Genomic DNA, 21,754 nt, shown 5'->3' with positions numbered 1-21,754 from the left:
CTAGCCCTGTTCCAAGGACGTTATTTTGGATTGGAGCCCCCAAGCGCTGCACGCTCCCCTCCTCCTGTGATCCACCCTCCTGTGATCCACCCGCCTGCTCCCCACAGGGCAGGGATGGGATTGGGGTTGTGCTTTTGGGGACGGAGTGGCAGTGTGCCTCGGTGATGAGTGCCTTTGGACCCTGTCTTTGTGCTGGGGGCTCCGTGCCCTACCCACCACTCGGTGCGCTGGTGGCAGAGCGCAAAGACCAGGCCTGGGGCTTGATGCTTTAGCGGCTTTGCAAGCCCAAGTGTCAGAAACTTGCCAGGTCCTGATCTGGCTGAAGAGAAGAGAGGGGTGCTCCCCTTTGCCCTGCCCCAAGACCCCAGTGTTGCTGGTGGTTGCACCAGGGCGGCGAACTGCCCTTGCCTTGTCCCTCCTTGTTTGCCCCTGGAGCTGGGAGCCTGGGTGAATGACAGCACCCAAATGTTGCAAGAAAGGGGAAATTAAGCACTTTGGGGGAGAGAACTGCAGTTGCCTTGGAGCAATCCTGCGTGGCTTTCTCCTAGCTCTGGGTGCTGACTGTGGCTGGCCTGGGCAGCAGCCCCCGTTTGGGGGCCAGGGGAGACAAGGTGGGTTAAATGGTGAAAATCCCACAGCTGCTGGCTGGAGCTGCACAGAGCCCCTGTCACGGCTCACTCTGACACCATCCCCCAGAGCCCTTACCCTGGAAAAGTCTGGGCTGCACTTCCCTGGGGGGGTGGCACAGGGACAATTTGGGTGCTGGGGAAGGGGAGACGCCTTGCTGGCATCCATGTGCCCCGCGCCATCTCTGCTCCATCTGGCTGTGGAGGCATTAAGTGTGGGGCTGAGGGGGCTCGGGGCCGAAGGATGTGGGCGCTGCGCTTCCTCCACAGCCACCCGAGCCCCAAGATAGCAGGGGCAGGCGGATGCTGCTGTCCTGAAGCAGGGCCGGCCCTGTCCCAACCGCCCAGCTGTGGGTTGGCCCTTCCTGCTGCGTCCCCCCAGATAAGAATAGGGATGGGGAATTCCAGATAGGGAAGCTCTGGGCTGCCCTGGGCACATTTTGGGGTGAGCCAAGGAGGTGATGGGTGCTGTGTGCTGTGCTCCTGCCCCGCTGGTGGCCCTGCTGCTGCTCTGGGGACTGTGCTGGGCCTCCGGCCCGGAGCTGCTCCACCCCCAGCCCGCGGTGTATGAGGGGCCCCCTGGCAGCTACTTCGGCTTCTCCCTGGATTTCTACGTGACCAAGAACAGGTAGGGAGGGCGTTTGGAGCTGGGCATGGACCCCGCTCATCCCCAAGCCCTGACACCCGCTCCTCTGTGTGCCCCAGGACGAGAGTGGCGGTGGGGGCTCCCCGTGCCAACACCTCGCAGCCTGGAGTGGTCGAGCCTGGCGCCGTCTTCCTTTGCTCCTGGCCTGGAAACTCCTTGTGTGACCTTGTCCCCTTTGACACTGTGGGTGCGTGCACGTTGCGGGACGATGCCAGGTGCTGCCACCAACGTGGGGCCCATCCTGGCACGCCTGTTCTTCCAGGGGATGAGATGGAGACCAGTAGCTCCATGAAGCTTCACGTCTACAAGTCCAGACAGTGGCTGGGAGCCTCCGTGACCAGCTGGCACGGCACACTGGTGGTGGGTGCACGTGTGGGCGGGCACCCGTGGGTGCTGGCGGGGCGGGCGCCCACCTGTCCCCGTCCCCAGGCCTGCGCCCCGCTGCAGCACTGGAACGCCATCCAGGACAACCTCGAGGCTTTCCGCACCCCAGTGGGTGCCTGCTTCATGGGAGCCGAGGGGCTGCACCGCTTCATCTGGTACTCGCCCTGCCGCAACACCCAAATGGCCACCGTCTACAAGGAGAACAAATACAGTGAGTGCGGGCAGGGGGCGGCGGGGGCCCCCCCGGCCGGCCTGACGCTGCCCTGTGCCCGCAGTCCTTGACCAGCGCTACTGTGAGTTGGGCTTCAGCGCGGCTGTCACCTCGGTGAGATGGGGAGCCCGGGGTGCCACGGGGATGGTACCGGGGATGCTCGTGGGGATGTCCCCAGGGATGCCCCCAGAGCTGCCCCCGAGGATGGTTCTGGGGATGGTCCTGGGGGTGCTCCTGAGGACACCTCTCAGAACGCTCCTGGGGGATGATCCTGGGACACAGGGGGGTGCCCCTCTGCAGGGGGGGTGTAGAGATGCTGGGCTGGAGAGGTCCCAGGGGGATGCTGACGCTGGCTCTTCCTGCAGGAAGGCACGCTGGCACTGGGTGCCCCTGGCGGGTACTACTTCAAGGGTGAGTGCTGCCTGTCCGGGGGTGTGCCTGCCCCAGCACCCCTGGGTGGGCATGGCGGGATGGGGACTCCCCTGTAGGTGCCACCCGCTGTGCTAGGGGGGTGGGGAGCAGTGTGGCACCCCAGCACTGGTGTCCCCAGGGCTCCTCTATTTGGGCAAATTGAATACCATCTTCGCCCGTTTCCACGGCAAGTCCCTGGTTTGGATAGAGGGCCCCGGGCGCCCCACAGTAGAGCAGACATCCATGGACTATGAGGACGGGTACCGAGGTGAGCAGTGGGTGGGGACAGCCCTGCCCCGCGCCCGACTCATCCTGGAGACGGTGGGGTCACCAGTGCCCATCTCCCTGCAGGGTACTCAGTGGCCGTGGGCGAGTTTGATGACAATTCCAAAACCAAAGGTAAGGCAGGGCCATCGGCACTGGGGTTCTGTGCTCAGGGTGCCCTCTGCTGCCCTGGGACACGGGTCCAGCTCCAGAGCCCTGTCCGTCCCCATGTCCCTGCCTGTGCCAGGGGTTTCTCCATGGCGGGGGCACTCAGCGTCCTTCCCCCTGCAGAGTACGTGGTGGGGGTCCCCAACAAGAGCAACACGGCAGGCGAGGTGAGCAGTGCTGGTGCCCGGCTGCATGGGGACAGGGATGTCCTGTGGTGCGGCACTGGGCACCCGGGGGAACACTGGGGATGGGGACAGCGATGGGGCCTGACACTGCTCTGAGCAGGTGGAGATCTTCAGTGAGGGGACGAGCCTGCGCCGGATGCAGGGTATCGCCAGCGAGCAGGTACCCCCACTGCACCACCACCCTACAGCACCCTCTGCACCCTGCCGCATGGCACCACCACCCTATAGCTGCACCCTGCTCCATTGCACCATCACCCCATCACCTGCCCTACTTGCTCCCCCCACCCCAAGGCCTCCATCTGCCCCCTGTAACACCCCTGCACCTCCCACCCCATAGCACCCCATGCTCCCCTCTCTGCCCCGCTGGTCAGGGGGCCACCTGCACCTCACAACCCAGGTACCATCCCCTCCCACCCCTTTCCCAGGTGGCTTCGTACTTTGGGCACACGGTGGCTGTGGCCGACATCAACGGGGACGGGTGAGGCCCCTATGGGCACAACACCCCCGGTGTCACCCAACCATCAGGGGTGAGATGGTGGGGGGAGGGGGAGAGACAGGGGGCTTCGTCCTGACCTGGTGCTGGGTGCAGGCGGGACGACATTCTGGTGGGTGCCCCCCTGTACATGGAGCGGCGTCCCGAGGGGAAGCTCTCCGAGGTTGGCCGCCTCTACCTGTACCTGCAGCGGGGGCAGTGGTCCTTCGCCAAGCCCCCCCAGACCCTGACGGGCACCCACCCCTATGGCCGCTTCGCCTCCGCCATCGCCAGCCTGGGGGACCTGGACAAGGACGGCTACAGCGGTAAGCACGGGGTGGTGGCAGGGGACAGGTGTGGTGATGGGGGGACACACACGTGTGCTACCCACAGTGCCCACCTTGATGCTGAGGGCACTGAGGCAGGAGCACTGTCCCAGTGCTCCCAGTGCCTCCCCACACCCCCCTTCCAGTGCAGCCCCCTGGCCCCCACCCCACAACACCCCAGCTCTCCCTGCACCCGATGGCACCTGGTGGCCGCTCATGTCCCCTGCGTCCACAGATGTGGCGGTGGGTGCCCCGTTCGGGGGTGACAGCAGCAGTGGGCAGGTCCTCATCTTCCGTGGGCAGAGGGAAGGTCTCGAGCCAGTGCCCACCCAGCGCCTCGACAGCCCCTTCCCTGGCCCCGCTGCCTTTGGCTTCGCCCTGCGCGGTGCCACTGACTTGGATGGCAACGGCTACATGGGTACGATGTCACCGCGTGTCCTCTGCGTGCCACCATGGTGTCACCCACCCTGCCACCAACACCCCGCTTGTGCCCGCAGATCTGCTGGTTGGGGCTTTTGGGGCCGCCAAGGTGGCCGTGTACTGGTGAGTCCCCAGTGCGGGGCCAGGTGCTGCTGGCTCTGTCCCTTGACACCTGAGCTCTGCTGTCACCCGTGCCACAGGGGACAGCCTGTGGTGGTGGCCCGGGCACAGCTGAGCATCCCCAGTGGGCTGAACCCTGAGACGATGGAGTGTGTCCTGCCCGACTCCGACACCCGCATCAGCTGGTGAGCAGCACGGTGGGGACACCGCCAGTGGGAGCACCGCCATGGGGACAAGTTTCTGAGCACCCATGGGTGCTGTCCCCTTGCAGCTTCCCCGTGGTGCTGTGTGTCAGCGTGACGGGCCAGAATATCTCCCAGAGCATCCGTAAGTGCCTGGCACAGGGCTGGCATTCCCCCAGGGGTGGCACCGGGCACCTCCGTCACCCGCTGTCACCTCTGCCAGACCTTGATGCCGAGCTGCAGCTGGACCGGCTGAAGCCGAAGCTGTCCAGGAGGGTGCTCCTGCTGCAGGGCCACCAAACATCCTGGCACCAGACGCTGGTGCTGGCCATAGGGATGTCCCCGCTCTGCCACAACCTCACTGCCTACCTGCGGGTACGGGGATGGTGCCACTGGGCTGGCACACATGGGGCAGGGGACAGCGGCGCCCTGGGCCAAGAGGGTTGGGGACCGCCTGCCCCGTGCCTGTGGTGCCATCGCACGGTGGTGTCCCCAGGACAAGGCTGACTTCAAGGACAAGCTGAGCCCCATCGTCAGCAGCCTCAGCCTGGCACTGGCCTCGTCATCGGATGCCCGGGGGCTGGGGCTGGTGCTGTATGGGGACACCCTGGTGCAGGCACAGGTAGGACCCGGTGGGGACACTGCTGGGGACAGCCACCACCAGGCCCTGGGGCACCCACAGCCCCAGCATCAGGCTGTGCAATGCTCCAGTCCCACAGCCCCCACCCTATCCCTGTGTCTGTCCCTGGGACACGGCCCTGTCCTCAGCACCTCCCTGGGATGTCCCCGCTGTCACTCCTGCTGTCCCCAGTGCCTCCCCGAGGTGTCCTTCCTGTCCCCCTTGTCCGCAGTCCCTGCCCAGGATGTGCTCGCTGTCCCTCCCACTGTCCCTGCTCCACCCTCAGGTTGTCCCCCCCCCGTCCCCACCCTGTCCCCACTCCCTCCCTGGGATGCCCCCTCCTTGTCCCCCACTGTCCCCAGTCCCTTCCTAGGACATGCACTGTGCCCACCCCACCGTCCCCTCTCCCCCCCGGGCTGTCCCGCTCTGTCCCCACTCCCTCCCCACATCCCCCCGCTGCCGCCCCCACCTCCCCCTGCCCCGGCCCAGACCCACATCGTGCTGGAGGACTGTGGGGAGGACAACGTCTGCGTCCCCGACCTCCGCCTCACCGCCCACACGTGAGCACATGCGGGGGCCACGCTGGGGGGGTTCAGTCCCTGCCCCTGTTCCCCTCACCCCGGTGCTGAGCCCTGCCGGGTCCCCAGGCCAGGCACCCACCTGCTGATCGGGGCTGACAACGTGGTGTCCCTGCGCGCCTTTGCCACCAACGCGGGCGAAGGGGCCTTCGAGGCCGAGCTGCGGGTGCAGCTCCCCGAGGACACCTACTACCAGAAAGCCCTCAGTAACATCCAGGTGGGTGCGATGGGGGGGGCACAAGCCCTGCCCTTGGTGCAGGGGTGGCACCTGCAGCAGGGTCTGTGCCACGTCCCCACCGTGTTGCTCCCCCCCCGTGCCACCGCAGGGGCAGGAGAAGCTGAGCTGCATCCCCAGGAAGGAGAACGGGAGCCGCGTGGTGCTCTGCGAGTTGGGCAACCCCATGAAGGCCGGCGCCCAGGTGTGGGCTGTGGGTCACCCGCTGCCACCCGCTGCCACCCGCTGTCACTCACTGTCACCCTCCCTGCCCCTCAGATCACTGTGGACATGGAGCTGAGCGTGACCGGGCTGGAGGACGTGGGCGATGCCATCACCTTCCAGCTCCAGCTCAGGAGGTGACTCTGTGGCCAGGCTGCTTGTGCCCATGCTCAGTGTGTGGGTTGGTGAAGGCGGGGGGGGGCAGTGTCACCCTGCCCGCTCTCACCCCCCCATGTCCCTGCAGCAAGAACAGCCCCACCAGCGCGGTGGTGACGGTGGTGGTGCCCGTGGAGGCGCAGGCAGCGATGGAGCTGCGAGGGTGAGGGTCTGTGGGACATGGCAGGGGGACACCGGGGTGCCAGGGGTGACACTGACCGCACTGTTGCCACCAGGAAATCCCTGCCCACCACCATGGTGCTGCCCACGAGCTGGCACGGGGCAGAGGGCAGCCGCCGGCTGGAGGACCACGGCATCCGCGTGGAGCATGTCTACCAGGTAGGGTACAGCACCCAAGGGTGCCAGCTGAGGCCACGTGTCACCCACTGCCAACTCACTGTCCTCCCCCAGCTCCACAATAAGGGCCCGGCCACTGTCACCAATGTCACCCTGCGCCTCGATGTCCCCACTGAGATCGATGGCCGCATCCTGTTCTACCTGCTGGAGCTGGGCACCGAGGGTGGCATCAGCTGCACCCAGCCGCCTGGCCTCAATCCCAAGCAGGTGGGACACGAGGGGGGACAGCACCCATCCGGTGGGTGATGGGGGGGGCTGAGGGTGTCCCTTTCTCCTTCCAGCTGGAAATGCCCCAACCCACAGGCGTGGGACCCCACAACAAAACCCACAGGCGGGAGCGCAGGGAAGTGGACGAGCCGGTGGCCGCAGCACTGGAGAAGCCCATCCCCGTGGTGAGTGGGTACTCCCCGTGGGACTGCAGCCCCACAGGGGCCCTGGGGACAGGGTAGGGGCCGGGGTGACACCCGCTGTGCCTGCAGGACTGTGGCAATGCCACCTGTGTGGAGGTGACGTGCTGGGTGCCCAGCCTGGCCAAGGACCAGCGGGTGCTGGTGAGCGTCCGCGCCCTGCTCTGGATGGACACCTTGCAGCAGGTAGTGGCACCCGTGGGGGACGAGGACGTGCTGGGGTGGCATCCTGTCCCCCTGGTGTCCCCATGGAGCCGTGCCACGTCCCCATACATCCCAGGGACCTGTGGAAAGCACCCACGGGGACATCAGGCGGGGGGACGCGGGTGCCCCTTTGGCTACTGACACCACTCTCCCTGTGTCCCCATGTGTCTCCGTGTGTCCCCATGCCTGTCCCCAGCGGGAGTACCTCCTGAAGCAATTCCTTGTCCAGTCACGGGGCTTCTTCAACACCTCGGCCATGCCCTACCATGTCCAGCCCCGCGTCCTGCCCAGCGGTGAGGCCGAGGTACAGCTCTCACGGTCAGGGGGGGAGTGACGGCCAGTGCCAGCGGTGGCCCCAGTGGTGGCACCCCCCTGTCCCTCTGCAGGCTGCCACCGAGGTGATGCGCGCCAGCCCCGACGGCAAGCGGGACGTGCCGGTGTGGTGGGTGGTGCTGGGCATCCTTGCAGGGATCCTGCTCCTCACGCTCCTCATCCTCCTCATGTGGAAGGTGTGTGGGGGGGGACACATGACACGGCGCTGCCGGGCACCCCTGGGGACACCTGGGGAGGGCGGTGGCCCGGTGACACCCTGAGATTGAGGTGGGACCCTGATGGCAACAGAAGGGACTGGAGAAATTGGGACCCCTGGGGAGGGGGCTGCGGGCATGGGGTGGGGGCGATGCTGGGAGGGGGTCTCCGAGGGGGGTGTCACCATGTCCCCTCTTCCAGATTGGCTTCTTCAAGAGGACCCGGCCACCTGTGGAGGAGGACACGCAGGAGCTGGCACCAGGACAGGCCCAGGAGATGGGGGGCACCCAGAGCTAGGGGGGACCCCAGGTCCCCTGCACCCTCTGCACCCCCCATCCCACAGCCCTGGCCCTGCCCCAATGCCCAGCATCACCGCCCCCGCCCTGATGTCCCCAGCACCCAGGGGTGCCCGCGGTGCTTGTCACCCCCCCGCTGCCCCCGGACAATAAATCCTGGCACCCGCGGGGTGATGTGGGGGTGCCACAGCGGCGTGGGGGGGGCGCGGGACACGGGGGGTGCGCACGGGGACAGGGGGCGTGCGGCGGGTGCCGGGGTGTCGGGGGGTGTCGGGGTTGGGTGGGGGTGCTGGGACTGGGGGGTGGCGCCGGTCCCGGGGGTCGGGGCTGGGACCCGGGGACCGGGAGTAGGGGTCGGGAACAGGACTCGGCGCCAGGACCGGGGGTCGGTGCCGGTACCGGGGGGGGGGCAGTGCCGGGACCGGGTCTCGCTGCCGGTCCTGGGGGGGTCGGTGCCAGGACGGGGGGACCTGGGCCCGGGGGGGGGGGTCGGCGGCGGTCCCGGGGTGCGGGACCGGGGCTCGGGGCCGCGCCGGGGGTCGCCGCCCGCCCCTCTCCGCCCAGCCCCTCCCCACCGCCGCCCGCCGGGGCCCGGCTCCCCCTCCCCGGCTCCTCCCGGTGCGGGCGGCGCTGCCCGGCGGGGCCGGCAGGTGGAGCCCGGCCCCCGCGGCTGAGCCGAGCCGAGCCGGGCGGGGCGGGGCGGGGCGGGCCGGGCCGGGCCGTGCCGGGCCGGGCATGGCGGGGTGAGGGCGCGGAGGCACCATGCGGCCCCCCCGCCTCCTGCCGCTGCTGCTGCTGCTGCTGCTCGGCCGCGGGGCGCGGGGCGCGGCGGAGCCGGGGGCGCTCGGTGAGTGCGGCCTTTGTGTGCGCGGCGGGGCCGGGGCCAACCCCCCCCCCCGTTATCCTCCCCCCACGCCCCCCGGCATCCTCCCCCCAGCCCCGGCATCCCCCTCCTGGTCCGTCTGTCCGTCCCCCGCCGTCCGTCTGTTCTCCCCCCCTCCCCTCCATCTGTCCGCCCATCCCACCTGCGGGGGTGTCGCGGGGTGGGTTTTTTTTTTTTTGGGGGGGGGACACCCCCCTCGGTGCATGGGGGGGGGGATGAGGGGGGGGTCTCAGTGTTGGGGTGAGGGGGCTGGTGGTCGCCGTGGGGGTGGTGGGGGTGGGGGTGGCTCTGGGCAGGGCTGGGGTGTGTGATGGTGGGGGGGGGTCCCAGGGGCAGGGTGGGGGGTCCTTTTGGTAGGGGGTGGGGTGAGCCCCATAGCGGGCACCTCCGGTAGGCAGGGTGGGGCTGGGGGCGTTGGGTGCCACCCTGGGGTCCCTGCGGCTCCCCACGACCCCTCCCCGCACCCCAAACGCACCCACCGGGGTGAGGGGTGCCCGTGGGGCTGAGACGGTTGGCAAGGGTTGGGGGGGGGCAAAATGTGGTGTCCCTGACCCCCACCCAGACAGTGTCACCCGTGCCCATCCCCATGCCACCCCGGGGCATGGGGCCTGGCACCAGTGTGGGGAGAGCACTGGGGGCTGTGGGGCCGTACTGGGAGGAATGGGGTGGGGAAGGAGGGGGGCACCAGTGTGGCCGTGCCACCCAGTGGGGCCCCTTCATGGGTGGGCAATGCTGCCGTGCTGGGGGGTTCAGGCGGGCCCCCCGTTCCCGAGGACACCGTTGGTGCCAGCTGTCCCCCGGCAGCTGCGGGTGGCCGGCACGTGGCCATGGGGACATTCCTGCTGCCCCGCGGGTGCCGGCTGTCCCTGCTATTTGTGCCCCCCCCCAGGACCCCCATGCTTATTCTCCCCCCCCCCTCAGGCGCATCGCCAGAGCAGCTGCTGCGAATTCCTCCCCTCGCCCACATCTGGGCAACATCTGGGCGGGGGGCGGCTGCCCCCTGCTGCGGGGGCTTTTTGGGGGGCAGGATGCTGCCGGGGGGGGCCGTGGGGTCCCGAAAGCGCCCGGGGCGGGCGGGATGAACGAGGTCGTTGCCTGGGCGACAGCGCCCGAGCCGGGCGGGCTGCCAAGGGCTGCAGGCTCATGCGCAGGCGGCCGGCAGCGTGGGGGGGGCGTGGGGAGCGGGTCCCCCCCCGGCTGTGCCCACCCTAAACGCACCCGTGCCACCTGCGGCCCCTGGAGCACGGTGGCAGGGGCGATGGGCCCCCCGCTGTCTGCATCGGGTGGGCACGGAAAGGGGCAGGGGGTGGTGGCCGTCACCCTGCGGTGGCTGGGACCTGCGGGGTTGGTGTGTGCCCCCCGGCATGGGTGGGCCTGGGGACCTGCCAGGATGGTGGCCAGCATCTTGCTGGGCTGGTAGCCGCGGTCGCTGTGACCTTACTGGGATGGTGGCCGCCACCCTGCTGGGGAGCTGCCCGTGAACCCCCTTGGGCTGGGTCTAGCACCTGGCTGAGATGGGGCTCACCACCCTGCCAGGAGGGTTCCCATGACCTGCTGGGATGGGTCCACCAGCACCTTGCTGGGCTGGGTCCTCGCACCCTGTGGGGTGGTGTCTCGGACCCCGTGGGGTGGTGCCCATGACCCCCTGGGTGGTACCTGCGACCTTACTGGGGTGGCTTCCACCACCCCAAGCAGGATGCCGCCCACCACCCACCCGATGCCACCCCGCCCCGTGCCATGCCAGCAGGGTCGTGCCCGCACCCACCACGTCCTGTCCCCGTCCCCCCCACCCCGCGTGTCCCCACAGAGGTGCTGCTGAAGGTGCAGGTGTATGAGAGCGGGGCGCTGGCCCCGCTGGCCCAGGCCACCCTGGAGGTTTTTGGCAACCGCAGCTCGCTGGCCACCGGCACCACCGACCACGAGGGTGCCGGCATCCTGCCCCTCGCCTACCGCCTGGGCTCCTGGGTCCTCGTCACCGCCACCCGTCGCGGCTACGTCACCGCCTCCGTGCCCTGGCGCGTCACCAAGCTGCCGCGTGAGTGATGGGGACCCCGGGCCCTTGGGGAGGGGGGGCTCTGGGATCTTATGGGGGGACCCGATCGCTTAATAGGGGGCTCTGAGCATTTATAGGGGACCCCAGCCCCTTACTGAGGGGAGTCTGTCACATACAGGAGACCCTAGTCCCTTACCATGGGTCTCTGAGCCCTTTTAGGGGACCCCAATCCCTTAGTGGGGGGCTCTGGCATCTTGTGGATGGAACCTGGACCCTTACTGGGGGGTTCTGAGCCCTTGTGATGGGCCCCCAGTCCCTTAATGGGGGATCCTAATCCCTTACTGGGAGTCTCTGGGCCTTTATGGGATCCCTTACACGGGGACCCTGATGCTTTACAGGATGCCCCAGTCTCTTATAGGAGACTCAGATTCCTAGGTTGGGGGCTCAGATACCTTATAGGGGACCCCAGCCCCTTACTGGAAAACCCTGATTCCTTACTGGGGGCCTCAGAGCCCTTATGGGGGACCTTGAGTCTTCACTGTGGGAGCTGATCCCTTACTGGGAGACCTGGTTCTATACTGGGGACCTCTATCGCTTATGGGGGGGAGAGGGGGGCGTAATGCCTTAATGGGGACCCTCGCTTCTCCAGTACTGGAGGGCTCCAATCCCTTACTAGGTTCCTTGCTGGGGGCCCTTGATCCTTTATTGGGACACCAGTTCCTTACTGGGACCCCAGTCCCTTACCAGGGCACCCAAAGAGTTTTAGGGGGGTGTTCTCTTAGGGAGAGGAATTTTGGGGGTCTGGCCCTTGGGGCTCAGCAGGGGTGGCTCTGATGGGTGATGTGGCACAGCGGGGGTGCGGCCGTGTCCTGGTGGCCCTGATGTCCCCCGGGGGGGGCACCCTGGGCTCAGTGCCAGCCCCTGGCCCTGGGGCTGCTGCGTTGCGGAGAGGGGACAGCGCCGGGCAGTGCCGGGCGGCGTCGATGCAGTGACCTTGCCGGGGGGCCAGGACGAGTGGGAGCGCTCAGCTGGGGGGTGTGGGGACGGGGGGGGAGGACTGGGATGAGGGGAGGGGCAAAGGGTGGGGTGTTGGGGGTGTAAAAGTTGGGGAGCACTGAGGGCTTGAGGTGTGCAAGGATCGGTGTGCCTGCAGTAGTGCCAGGACTGAGGTGTGCGAGGATCGGGGGGTGTGTGGGATGTGCAAGAATTAGGGTGCTTGGGGCGTGCGGGGCTTACGGACGTGCATGGGGTGTGCAAGGACTGGGGTGTGCCAGGATGGGGGTGTGCCAGGACTGGTGTGTGCCATGCACGTGGGGGTATCCCACGTGCATAGGGTGCCCCCCAGCCTGCCGCGTGCCACTGCCCGTCCCCGCTGTCCCTGTCCCCATGTCGCGGCAGTTGCTGCTCTATTTTTACCCCTCCCCAACTGCAGCCTATTTTGGGCTCTGCTGGAGGCCTCCAAGGGGGGGGGTGTCACCCCCCCCCGCCTGTCAGGACCGATTCTGCCCCCTCCTCCTCTTCTTCCCCAGCCCTGGCACAGGCAGGGTGCTGGGGGGAGGTGTCTGGGGGGGCTCCCCCACCCCTCACCACGTCCCTCCTCCGCAGTGTACGCCTCCGTCAGCCTCTACCTGCTCCCGGAGCGCCCCGCCACCCTCATCCTCTATGAGGACCTGGTGCAAATCCTGCTGGGCTCCCCAGGTGAGTGGGCGAACTGCCTATGGCAGGGGGCACGAGCCCCAGACATCCTACAGCTGGATATGTGGGAGTTCCCAGAGATCCTATAGCTGGCTATGGGGGGGACACCAGCCCCAGACATCCTATAGCTGGATATCAGGGGCACACCAAGCCTCTCCCCAGCACCCCCAGGTGTCCTATAGCTGGTTATTGAGGGAGCCATCAACCCCCAGACATCCTAAAGCTGGCTGGGGGTGCGGGGCACCAACCACCTCTAGCACACCCAGACATGCCCAGATGTCCTATAGCTGGCTATGGGGTGCCACCAACCCCCAGCACCCCTGGGTGTCCTATAGTTGGCTACGGGGGGGCACCAACCCCCAGAACCTACAGCTGGCTATGGGGCCACCAACGCCCTGACATCCTACAGCTGGCTATGCTGTGTTTTTTGGGGGGACATCACTTTCCCGTCCCCACTTCTTAACCCCGCAGGTGCCCGGGGCCAGCCGTGGGTGCAGTTCCAGAGGCGGGCAGCGCGCCTGCCCCGCAGCTCCACGTACAGCCAGCTCTGGGCATCGCTGACGGCCGCCACCGCCCCGCGGGACCTGCGGGGCTTCCCTGCCTTCCTGGGGGCTGAGCACAACGGCAGCGGTACGGGGGGCACAGGGGGGAGCGGGGAGCCTCGGTGCCCCGTCTGCTCACCTGCCCCATCCCCTGTATCCCTGCAGCCAATGCCACCTGGCTGGAGCTGGCACCCGTGGCGGCCCTCAGCGTCCACCTCTTCACGGGGAATGGCACCGAGGTGCAGCTCTCTGGCCCCGTCCATCTGTCTGTCCCGCTGCCCCCTGACACCGGCACCCTGGTGGCCACCAGCGTGCCCGCCTGGAGGTTTGACCCCAAGAGTGGTGAGCGCTGGGTGGGGACGCTGAGATGCAGAGGGGGGTGTCTGTGGGGGGACTGTGGTATCGATGGCCGTGAGTGGGATGGGTTTGGGTGGTGACAGCCATGGGCGAGATGAGTTTGGGTCGTATTGACCATGGCTGAGATGAGTTTGGGTGGTATCGGCCATGGGTGAGATGAATTTGGGTGATTACACCCCTTCGTGAGATGAATTTAGATGGATGAGCCATGACAAAACATGAGTTTAGGTGATGATGGCCATGGGTGTGATGAGTTTGTTTGGTAATGACCATGGGTGACACCAACCTGCTCTAGTGGGAGGTGTCCCTGTGCGTGGGTGGCATTAGGTGACCTTCAAGGTCCCTTCCAACCCTAACGATTCTGTGATTCAGCGAGTTTGGGTGGTGATGGCCATGGGTGCAATGAGTTTGGGTGGTGATCGCCATGGGTAAGATGCGTTTGGGTGGTGATGGCCATGGGTGAGATGAGTTTGTGGGTCTCAGCCTGCTGGGGGAGTCACCTGGGAATGTGGACAGAGCCGTGTGGTGATGCTGGGTGCTCATCCCTGCAGGGCTGTGGGTCCGCAATGGGACGGGGCTGATCCGCAAGGAGGGCCGGCAGCTGTACTGGACCTTTGTCTCCCCCCAGCTGGGGTACTGGGCAGCGGCTCTGCCCTCTCCTAGCACAGGTAGGAAGGAGTCCCTGCACCCCTGAGGCTGAGCACCCCATGGGGGGGGGGAGCACCCATGGGAGACGTGGGCTGGGCCATGTCCAACCCCGGTGTCCCCCACCACCCCCAGGGCTGGTAGCGATGGCTGCGGGCATGAAGGACATCACCGCCTACCACACCATCTTCCTGCTCACCATTCTGGGTGCGCTGGCCCTGCTCGTCCTCACCCTGCTCTGCCTCCTCATCTACTACTGCAGGTCAGCACACACCGCCCCCCGGCACCTCCACCTGCCTGGCACCCCCAGGTGCCCTACATCTGCCTATGGGGGCCACCAACCCCCAGGAGTTCCCAAATGTCCTACACCTGACTGTAGGGGGCCACCAGTCCCCAGGAGTCCCACAGCTGGTGGACCCCCACCTAGCAGCCTCCAGCTGGTCAGGGAGGCTGGTGGGGTCGGGCCACAGGACCCCGGTGCCACCGTGCCATCGGGCTGCTCATCACCCTGGTGCCACTGCTGTCCCCACAGGCGGCGCTGCCTGAAGCCGCGGCAGCAGCACCGCAAGCTGCCGCTCTCGGGGACCTTGGACGCCTCCAAGCGGGACCAGGCCACCTCCATGTCGCAGCTCAACCTCATCTGCAGCAGCCACCTGGAGACGGCGTCCTCGGGGGGGGACACCGAGGCGCACACCCCCGTCCTCAAGTCCTCCTTCGCCGCCTCCCGCGACTTCGACAGCTCCCGCGAGGACTTCTTCAAGCAGGTCCCGGCTCCCCCGGCCCCCCCGGCGCCCGCCAGCACCCTGGGGCGCCGCCGCATCCCCCGGGAGGACTTCGGCCGCCCGGGCGAAGCCTTCGGGCTCGCGGCCGCCCGCTCCACGGAGGGGCTGGCGCCGCCCCCGCCGGACGAGTACCCGCGGGGCCACCCCCCGGCCCCCCGCCCCGAGCCCTTCGAGCGGCCGCCGGGGGGGGACCCGCCGCCCCCCGAGCCGCTGCCGCCGCCGCCGCCGCCGCCGCGGCCGCCGTCGCTGGGCCAGCCCGGCCAGCTCATCCTCTGCGGGCCCCTCGACGGCGGCCAGGAGGACGTGTACCGCGGCGTGGTGCCCACCCTGCTCATCCCCGCCCGCTACATGCGCCTGGACGGGGCGCCCGAGGGCCCCCCGCAGCCGGACGGGGGCGGCCCGGCGGCGGCGGCGGCGGCGGCGGCGGCGGCGGCGGCGGCGGCCGGGCCCCCTCCCGTGGCGGCGGCGGCCCCCGGGGGGGCCTCGGTGGCCATCCCGGTGCTGCTGAACGAGTCGGCGGTGGCGCAGCTCAACGGGGAGCTGCAGGCGCTGGCCGAGCAGAAGCTGCTGGCGCCGCGCGCCTGGTTCGTGTCGCTGGACGGGCGCGCGTCCCATGTCCGCCACTCCTACATCGACCTGCAGGGAGGCGACCGGGGGGCCCTGCCCCGCGCCCGGCCCCCCCGCGCCCCCCCCTCGCCCGAGGACAGCGCCCTGGCCCCGCTGCTGGGCGGCCCCCAGGGCCGGCGGGGGGCCGGGGGCGGCGGCGGCGGCGGCGGCAGCACCCGCAGCAGCGCCAGCGAGCCCCCCCGGGACTCCCCCAGCAGCCCCGAGGACGAGGCGGGCGAAGGGGGCGAGGGGGGGGACGAGGCGGGCGACCGCAAGAGCCCCTGGCAGAAGAGGGAGGAGCGGCCGCTGATGGTCTTCAATGTCAAGTAAGCGCGGCCCCGGCCCCGGCCCCGTCCCCATCTCCTCCGCCACCCGTCCCATCCCTGTCCCATCCCTGTCCCATCCCTGTCCCATCCCCGTCCCCCATCCCCGTCCCACCTCCGGCCTTGCCCCGGGGGGGTGGGGACGCCGCAGGACCCTGCAGTGGCAGCAGGGACGTGGTGATATTGGCACGACCCAGCACTGCTTCCGCTCCCACCCTGATCCCAAACTGGCCCCATCCCAGGTCCCTGACCCTGTCCCCGAGCCGCCCCCCCCGTGAGGCCACCTGTCCCCGTGGGAGCCCATCCAGACACTGTGTGCCCATGCGTGGGGCCCTGCTGCCCTGCCCTGCCCCCCCCCCCCCCTCCAGGTGCCTTCCCCAGAGGGGTGCCAGGTGCCCCCCCCACGCCCACTGCCCCCCCCTCTTTGCCATGACACTGCTGTGTGTACGTGGGGGTGGACGGCTGGTTAGCACCCCCCGCAGTGCATGGGGGGGACCCTGTGATGCCACCTGCATGTGCCCCCCCAGCACTGAAATGCGTCCCTCCTTGTGTCCCCACAGGGCGGGGGGGGCCGGCAGTGCCCCCCGGGCCAGCGGCACCTCAAAGCTGGCATAGGAGTGGGGGGGGGGCGATGGTGCCCCCCCCGTTTGCCCTCCCCAGCCCTCTGCTTTGGATTTTATTCGTCTTTCTAAATGTTTTATACGGGGCAAGGCAGAAGAAGGGTGAGCGGGGCCGTGCCTGCAGCGGGGGGCGCGGGCCCCCCCCACGTGTTCATTAGATGCCATTAATATATAAAAATAATCCCGTTGAAACACCGCAGCCTCTGCCTCTGCTTCTCCCCCCTCCCCCCCCCAAAAAAAAAAAAAAAAGACAGGGGCTTTTCCTAGAAACCCTTTATTCTGCGGGGCACATCCAGCCGGTATCCCCTGCCCTGGGGAGGTCACAGCAGCGTCCTGCTGGAGATGCCCCCCCCGACGTCCCAGCGCTGGGGCCAGCACTCGCGTCCCCCCCGGGCACAGCGGTACCCAGCGGGGCAGCAGCGACGCCCGTCCTCACAGCAGGAGCCCTACGGAGAGGTGCAATTGGGGACATGGGTGGGGACACAGCCCCCCCCTCCCCGCCGTGTCCCCTACCCCCAGAATGCCACCCGCTGACCTGGGCGAAGGGGCAGCGTGCCCAGGAGCCGTCCTTGGTGCGGCAGCAGCGCTGGCCAGGGAGGCAGGCACGGGCGGTGTCAGCAGGGATGGTGGCCACGGGGCGCGGCGGGGACAGTGGTGGCCCTGCGGGGACCGGGAAGCGCAGCGGGGTGGCCGCCAGCAGCTTCTCGCAGCTCTGGGTGGCTGCGTTGCAGGTGTAGCCTCTGGGGCAGCAGTGCTGGTGGTCCTTGCAGCAGACGGCCTTGGGGGGGAACGGATGGACACACAACGGCTTGATGACATCCTGCACACCCCCCCCCCCCCAGCACCCCGTGTCCCCCCCCAGCCCAGTGCCACACTGCTGAAGTGGTTGGTTATGGGAAGCCCCCCCCACCAAATTGGCACATCCCCATAGCAGGGTGCAGATGGAGCTGGGGGGGGGGGACAGGACACAGGGCACCCCCGCGACGTCCCCTCCACCTTGCGTGGGTGTCACATCCTGGACGTGGGGTGCTGCTGGGGGGGTTGCTCAGGGCATACAGCCTCCCCCCCCCAGAGACCCACACCCCATCCCCATTGTGCCCAAAGAGGGGGCACAGGGGCCACCTGCCATGGCCCTCCAGCATGGGAGGGGACATACGGGGAGGGGGTGGCAGCGATGGAGGCTGCGCCATGTCCCCTAACTGTCCCCAAAGAGCCACATTGCACAGTGCCACTCTGCCCCAAAGCCCCCCCCAGATGCCACCCTGACCACCCCCCTGCCCCTTTACTCGCCACTCCCCGTGCCCCCCACCTGCTCCAAGGGGCAGCACCCCCAGGCACCCAAGCTGAGCTGGCAGCACGTGTTCCCGTCGGGACAGCTCGTCTCATCATCGCATTTCACGTCCCCCGCCCGGCCCCGTGCCGGGGTCTTGCTCAGCCAGGGCAGGCGGACCCCCCCCTTCAGGCAGGTGCCCCCCTGGGGGTCACAGGTGTAGCCCTGGGGGCAGCAGTGCACGTGGTCGGGGCAGCACACGGCCTGGGGGGACACGGGTAGCACTCAGCGTGACCCCACAGGGGCACCTGGCTGTCCCCTAAGCCTGTCACCTGGCTGTCACCTGTGTGGGGTGGGGGGGACGTGGGGTGTCCCAGAGCATCCCGGTGGCCTCGCAGCTCTTTGTGCCCTCCTGCCACTGGAGCCCCCAGCTTGTCCCAGTGAGCAGCAGGGGACAGGGGACACGGCCCCATCACACTGGGCACAGGGGACACCCACCCTCATCCCACCCAGGACACGGGGACACCTGCCCTTATCCCATCAGGGGACAGGGAACTTCTGCCCCCATCCCTCCCCAGGCCCAGGGGACACCATCCCCACCCCTCGCCCCCACGCACACCCCCACGTCCCCAAGCCCCCCGCCCACCCATGGGATCGCTCCTGCCCACAGGGACACCCCTGGGTGCTTCCCCAAGCTCCCCCCAGGGCTGAGCCCAAGGGGGTCACCCCCCACTCCCACCCCACTGGGGACCGCAGCCTGGCCCCATCCCCCTGCAGCCCCCCGTTACCCCCTGCCCCGTGCCCCCCACCTGCTCCAAGGGGCAGCACCCCCAGGCACCCGAGCTCAGCCGGCAGCACGTGTTCCCGTCGGGACAGCTCGTCTCATCATCGCATTTCACGTCCCCCGCCCGGCCCCGTGCCGGGGTCTTGCTCAGCCAGGGCAGGCGGACCCCCCCCTGCAGGCAGGTGCCCCCCTGGGGGTCGCAGGTGTAGCCCTGGGGGCAGCAGTGCACGTGGTCGGGGCAGCACACGGCCTGGGGGGACAAGGGTGGCACTCAGCGTGACCCCACAGGGGCACCTGGGCACACATGGGGTGTCCCCTCCTGTCACTGGAGCCCCCAGCTTGTCCCAGTGAGCAGCGGGGGACAGGGGACACTGGGGGACAGGGGACACCCACGCTCTCCCCACCCACGGCACGGGGACACCCCCACCCCTCCTGGGGCATGGGGAACACCTGGGAGGGGACACGGTTCCCTGGGAACATCCCTGGGGGATGCGTCCTGCCCGTCACTCCCCTGGGGACCTTTGCGTGTCCCCCCCGTGCCCCCCACCTGCTCCAAGGGGCAGCACCCCCAGGCGCCCGAGCTCAGCCGGCAGCACGTGTTCCCGTCGGGACAGCTCATCTCGTCGTCGCACTTCACATCACCAACTGGGGACAAACGGATGGTGACAGCCCGAGTCCCCTGCGCCCCCAGGATGGCACCGGGGGGGTCCCAGCCCCACCCCAACCTTACCGCGTGCTGGCGCCCACGCCGGGTCCTGCACCGAGGTGCACATGGAGCGCTCTAGGTCGCAGGTGGTGCCTTGGGGACAGCAGTGCTGCCCGTCGCTGCAGCACACGGCCTACGGGGGGGGACAGCTGCGGGTGACAACACCGCGGGTGACAGCCTGCCGCCACCCCAGGGTGCTGTGTGGGGACATGGGGACGCACTCACGTTCTGCAGGGGACAGCAGCCGTACTGCGCCGAGGGCAGCTGGCAGCAGGTGGCACCGTCCGGGCACGCTGAGCGGCCATCAGGGCACGTCACCTGGCGCAGCGGGGCTGCTGGGGGACACGGTGTCACCGTGAGCCACCCCCCACCTCCGTGTCCCCACAGGTCACGGGGGACAGAAGGTGAGGGGTCCCCACCCTCTGGGATGATGGTGCACCTGGGGCCATGGTGCGCCACGATGGCTTGGGGACAGCTCTGGGGCACTGAGAACAGAAATGTGCCATACCCAGGGCTGGGACATATGGGGACAGGGACATGCCATACCCAGTGCTGGGACATTGGGCATATGGGGACAGGGATGTGCCATAACCAGTGTTGGAACATATGGAGATATACGGGGACAGAGATGTGCCATACCCGGTGCTGGGACATCGGGTGTACAGGGACAGGGATGTGCCATACCCGGTGCCCGCCACTGGCTCTTCCAGGCAGGGAACTTTGTGCTCAAGGGGACGTCACCGTGGGGCGAGAGGCAGCGCCCGTGGGCCAGGTCACAGGTGGTGGCATGGGGACAGCAGTGCACCTTGTCCTTGCAGCATGATGCCTGTGGGCACCAGACCTGGTCACCACGGCGGCTGCTGCTGGCCAGTGTCCCCCCGTGCCTGTCTCCGTACCTGCGGCATGGGGCAGCACCCCCAGGCACCGTCGGGCGTCACGCAGCAGGTGGCATTGCTGGGACACTCGGACGTCCCGTCGGGACACCGCAGCGCGGACACAGCGGCGACCCCAGCCAGGGCCAGGGCCAGGGCCAGGCGCAGCGTCACCGTTGTCCTCATGGCGCAGGGGACACCTGCGGGTGGCAGCGCCCCCACCGCGCACCCGTGCCTCAGTTTCCCCCCTCACAGCGCAGGGCTGGGCTCTGCCCCTCTCCCCCGCCCCCGCCTCTCGCTTCCCCTTTCTTTTTTGTGGGGGTGGTGGAAAACCCCTGGCCCCCTCCCCCCCTTACAGCAGCCTCCCCAGCACCCCACCCCATGGGTGCTGCCGCTCCTGATAAACCACAGCACAAAGTCCACAGCAGAGGTCAGGGGGCTGCGTGCCAAGGGGGACCCTAAGGGCCCGGGAGGGACCCTAAGGGCTCGGGGGGGGACCCTAAGGGCCAACACCCTCCCCCCGCGCCATCTGGGGGTGACAGGAACCGGGGGGGGCCCTGCGGTGTCCCACACAGCGCCCGCCGGCCGCAGCGTCCCGATAGCATCTCACTGCGGCGGGGGAAAGTGCACGTGGGGTGTGTGTGGGGGCAGCACCTCGTGGTGGCACCCATGGGTGCGCTGGTCCCCCCCCCCCAGGTCCCAACCCCCCCTTCCTCCTCCCCCCCCCTCCACTTTCACTTCCCCTCCCTGTCGGGAACCGAGGTGCGGGTGGGAGGAGGGGAGCGGGGAGGTCACGGCGCTGCCCCCTCCCTTTGGGGTGTGTGTGGAGACCCCTGGGTCACAGCACGGCCCCCCCGCCGTGTCAGGGCTGGGACAACCCTCCCAGAGCCCTCCAGGTCCCCCGGGGTCCCCCAGTGCCTCCCAGTACCCTCCAGTTCCCCCAGGTCCTTGTAGCGCCTCCCAGTTCTCCCCATTGCATCTCAGTTCCCACCAGTACCTCCCAGTTCCCTCATTCTTCCAGTTTCCCCAGTGCCCCCCAGCACCTCCCAGTTGTCCCAGTGCCTCCCAGTTGTCCCAGTCCCCCCCAGCTCTCCCAGTCCCATCACCTCCCAGTGCTCTCCAGTCCCTCCAGTTCTCCCCAGCGCCTCCCACTTCCTCCCAGTGCCTCCCAATGCTCCCAGTTCCCGCAGTGCCTCCCAGTTCCCTCAAATCCCCTCAGACCCCCTCAGACCCCCCCAGTCCCTCCCAGTCCCCCCCAGTGCCTCCCAGTTCCCCGATCCCCCCCAGTCCCCCCCGACCCCTCAGCGCCCCCCGCCCCGTACCGTGCTCGTGCCCGTGCCCGTGCTCGCTCCCGACGCTCACCGCCCCCCTGCCCGGCCGGCCGCCAGCCCCGCCCCCTCCTCCCCCATTGGCCCACCGCACTGCCCTCCCTCCTCCCATTGGCTGCCGCCGCTAAGGGGGCGGGGAGAACGGCCCCCGGGCCTCAACCCCGCCCCTCCCCGTCACGTGGCACCGGGCCACGTGACCACCCCCTGCCCCCCGGGGCAGTGCGAGGAGGCCGGGGGGGGGCAGGGAGCCCCCGAACCCCCCCCCCGGGACCCGGCCTGGGGGGCGCAGAGACCCCCGCAGAGACCCCCGGGGCTGGGGGGGGGCCGCCCTCGGAATTGGCTGGGGGGGGTC

At 68.7% G+C, this 21,754-nt stretch overlaps 3 protein-coding genes across 3 annotated transcripts; 2 read left to right on the top strand and 1 right to left on the bottom strand.

The window, feature by feature from the left end:
- Positions 1-1,065: 1,065 nt before the first annotated feature.
- Positions 1,066-8,163, top strand: ITGA2B (integrin subunit alpha 2b). Its single transcript, XM_084496736.1, has 30 exons — positions 1,066-1,254; positions 1,332-1,459; positions 1,535-1,632; positions 1,702-1,867; positions 1,932-1,981; positions 2,233-2,278; positions 2,418-2,546; positions 2,630-2,677; positions 2,834-2,877; positions 2,996-3,055; positions 3,321-3,373; positions 3,485-3,693; positions 3,929-4,111; positions 4,191-4,236; positions 4,314-4,418; positions 4,505-4,560; positions 4,639-4,790; positions 4,912-5,037; positions 5,524-5,594; positions 5,682-5,829; positions 5,939-6,031; positions 6,106-6,185; positions 6,293-6,367; positions 6,441-6,543; positions 6,616-6,768; positions 6,843-6,953; positions 7,041-7,154; positions 7,369-7,476; positions 7,559-7,681; positions 7,902-8,163. The coding sequence occupies exons 1-30, from the start codon at positions 1,088-1,090 to the stop codon at positions 7,995-7,997; spliced, it is 3,141 nt and encodes a 1,046-aa protein (XP_084352862.1). The 5' UTR covers positions 1,066-1,087; the 3' UTR covers positions 7,998-8,163.
- A 438-nt stretch (positions 8,164-8,601) lies between these two features.
- On the top strand, positions 8,602-16,634 carry FAM171A2 (family with sequence similarity 171 member A2). The gene is made up of 9 exons (XM_084496715.1): positions 8,602-8,843; positions 10,687-10,914; positions 12,478-12,570; positions 13,039-13,197; positions 13,275-13,451; positions 14,018-14,134; positions 14,247-14,373; positions 14,644-15,825; positions 16,383-16,634. Exons 1-9 carry the CDS (start codon positions 8,759-8,761, stop codon positions 16,435-16,437), a joined length of 2,223 nt encoding a protein of 740 aa, XP_084352841.1. The 5' UTR covers positions 8,602-8,758; the 3' UTR covers positions 16,438-16,634.
- A 66-nt stretch (positions 16,635-16,700) lies between these two features.
- Positions 16,701-21,459, bottom strand: GRN (granulin precursor). The gene is made up of 10 exons (XM_084496137.1): positions 21,397-21,459; positions 20,099-20,274; positions 19,887-20,028; positions 19,428-19,534; positions 19,227-19,335; positions 19,044-19,141; positions 18,522-18,746; positions 17,752-17,976; positions 16,978-17,220; positions 16,701-16,888 (listed from the first exon to the last, which is right to left on the bottom strand). The coding sequence occupies exons 2-10, from the start codon at positions 20,258-20,260 to the stop codon at positions 16,763-16,765; spliced, it is 1,437 nt and encodes a 478-aa protein (XP_084352263.1). The 5' UTR covers positions 20,261-20,274; positions 21,397-21,459; the 3' UTR covers positions 16,701-16,762.
- Positions 21,460-21,754: the final 295 nt, after the last annotated feature.

The sequence above is a fragment of the Aythya ferina genome (assembly GCF_964211825.1).
Source record: "Aythya ferina genome assembly, chromosome: 23".
Classification (NCBI taxonomy): Eukaryota; Metazoa; Chordata; class Aves; order Anseriformes; family Anatidae; genus Aythya; species Aythya ferina.
The sequence above is the reverse complement of the archived record's forward strand: the minus strand, read 5'-3'. Positions and strand labels throughout refer to the sequence as shown.

Excerpts from the sequence above, each read along its gene's own strand:
- ITGA2B (XM_084496736.1), top strand. The coding sequence starts at position 1,088 with ATGGGTGCTGTGTGCTGTGCTCCTGCCCCGCTGGTGGCCCTGCTGCTG. Across the intron at positions 3,056-3,320 it reads AGGGTATCGCCAGCGAGCAG|GTGGCTTCGTACTTTGGGCA; the intron begins GTACCCCCACTG and ends CCCCTTTCCCAG. Across the intron at positions 6,769-6,842 it reads CTGGCCTCAATCCCAAGCAG|CTGGAAATGCCCCAACCCAC; the intron begins GTGGGACACGAG and ends TTCTCCTTCCAG.
- FAM171A2 (XM_084496715.1), top strand. The coding sequence starts at position 8,759 with ATGCGGCCCCCCCGCCTCCTGCCGCTGCTGCTGCTGCTGCTGCTCGGC. Across the intron at positions 10,915-12,477 it reads GCGCGTCACCAAGCTGCCGC|TGTACGCCTCCGTCAGCCTC; the intron begins GTGAGTGATGGG and ends CCTCCTCCGCAG. Across the intron at positions 13,198-13,274 it reads GGCTGAGCACAACGGCAGCG|CCAATGCCACCTGGCTGGAG; the intron begins GTACGGGGGGCA and ends GTATCCCTGCAG.
- GRN (XM_084496137.1), bottom strand. The coding sequence starts at position 20,260 with ATGAGGACAACGGTGACGCTGCGCCTGGCCCTGGCCCTGGCCCTGGCT. Across the intron at positions 20,029-20,098 it reads GGTGCTGCCCCATGCCGCAG|GCATCATGCTGCAAGGACAA; the intron begins GTACGGAGACAG and ends TGGTGCCCACAG. Across the intron at positions 17,977-18,521 it reads GGTGCTGCCCCTTGGAGCAG|GCCGTGTGCTGCCCCGACCA; the intron begins GTGGGGGGCACG and ends GTGTCCCCCCAG.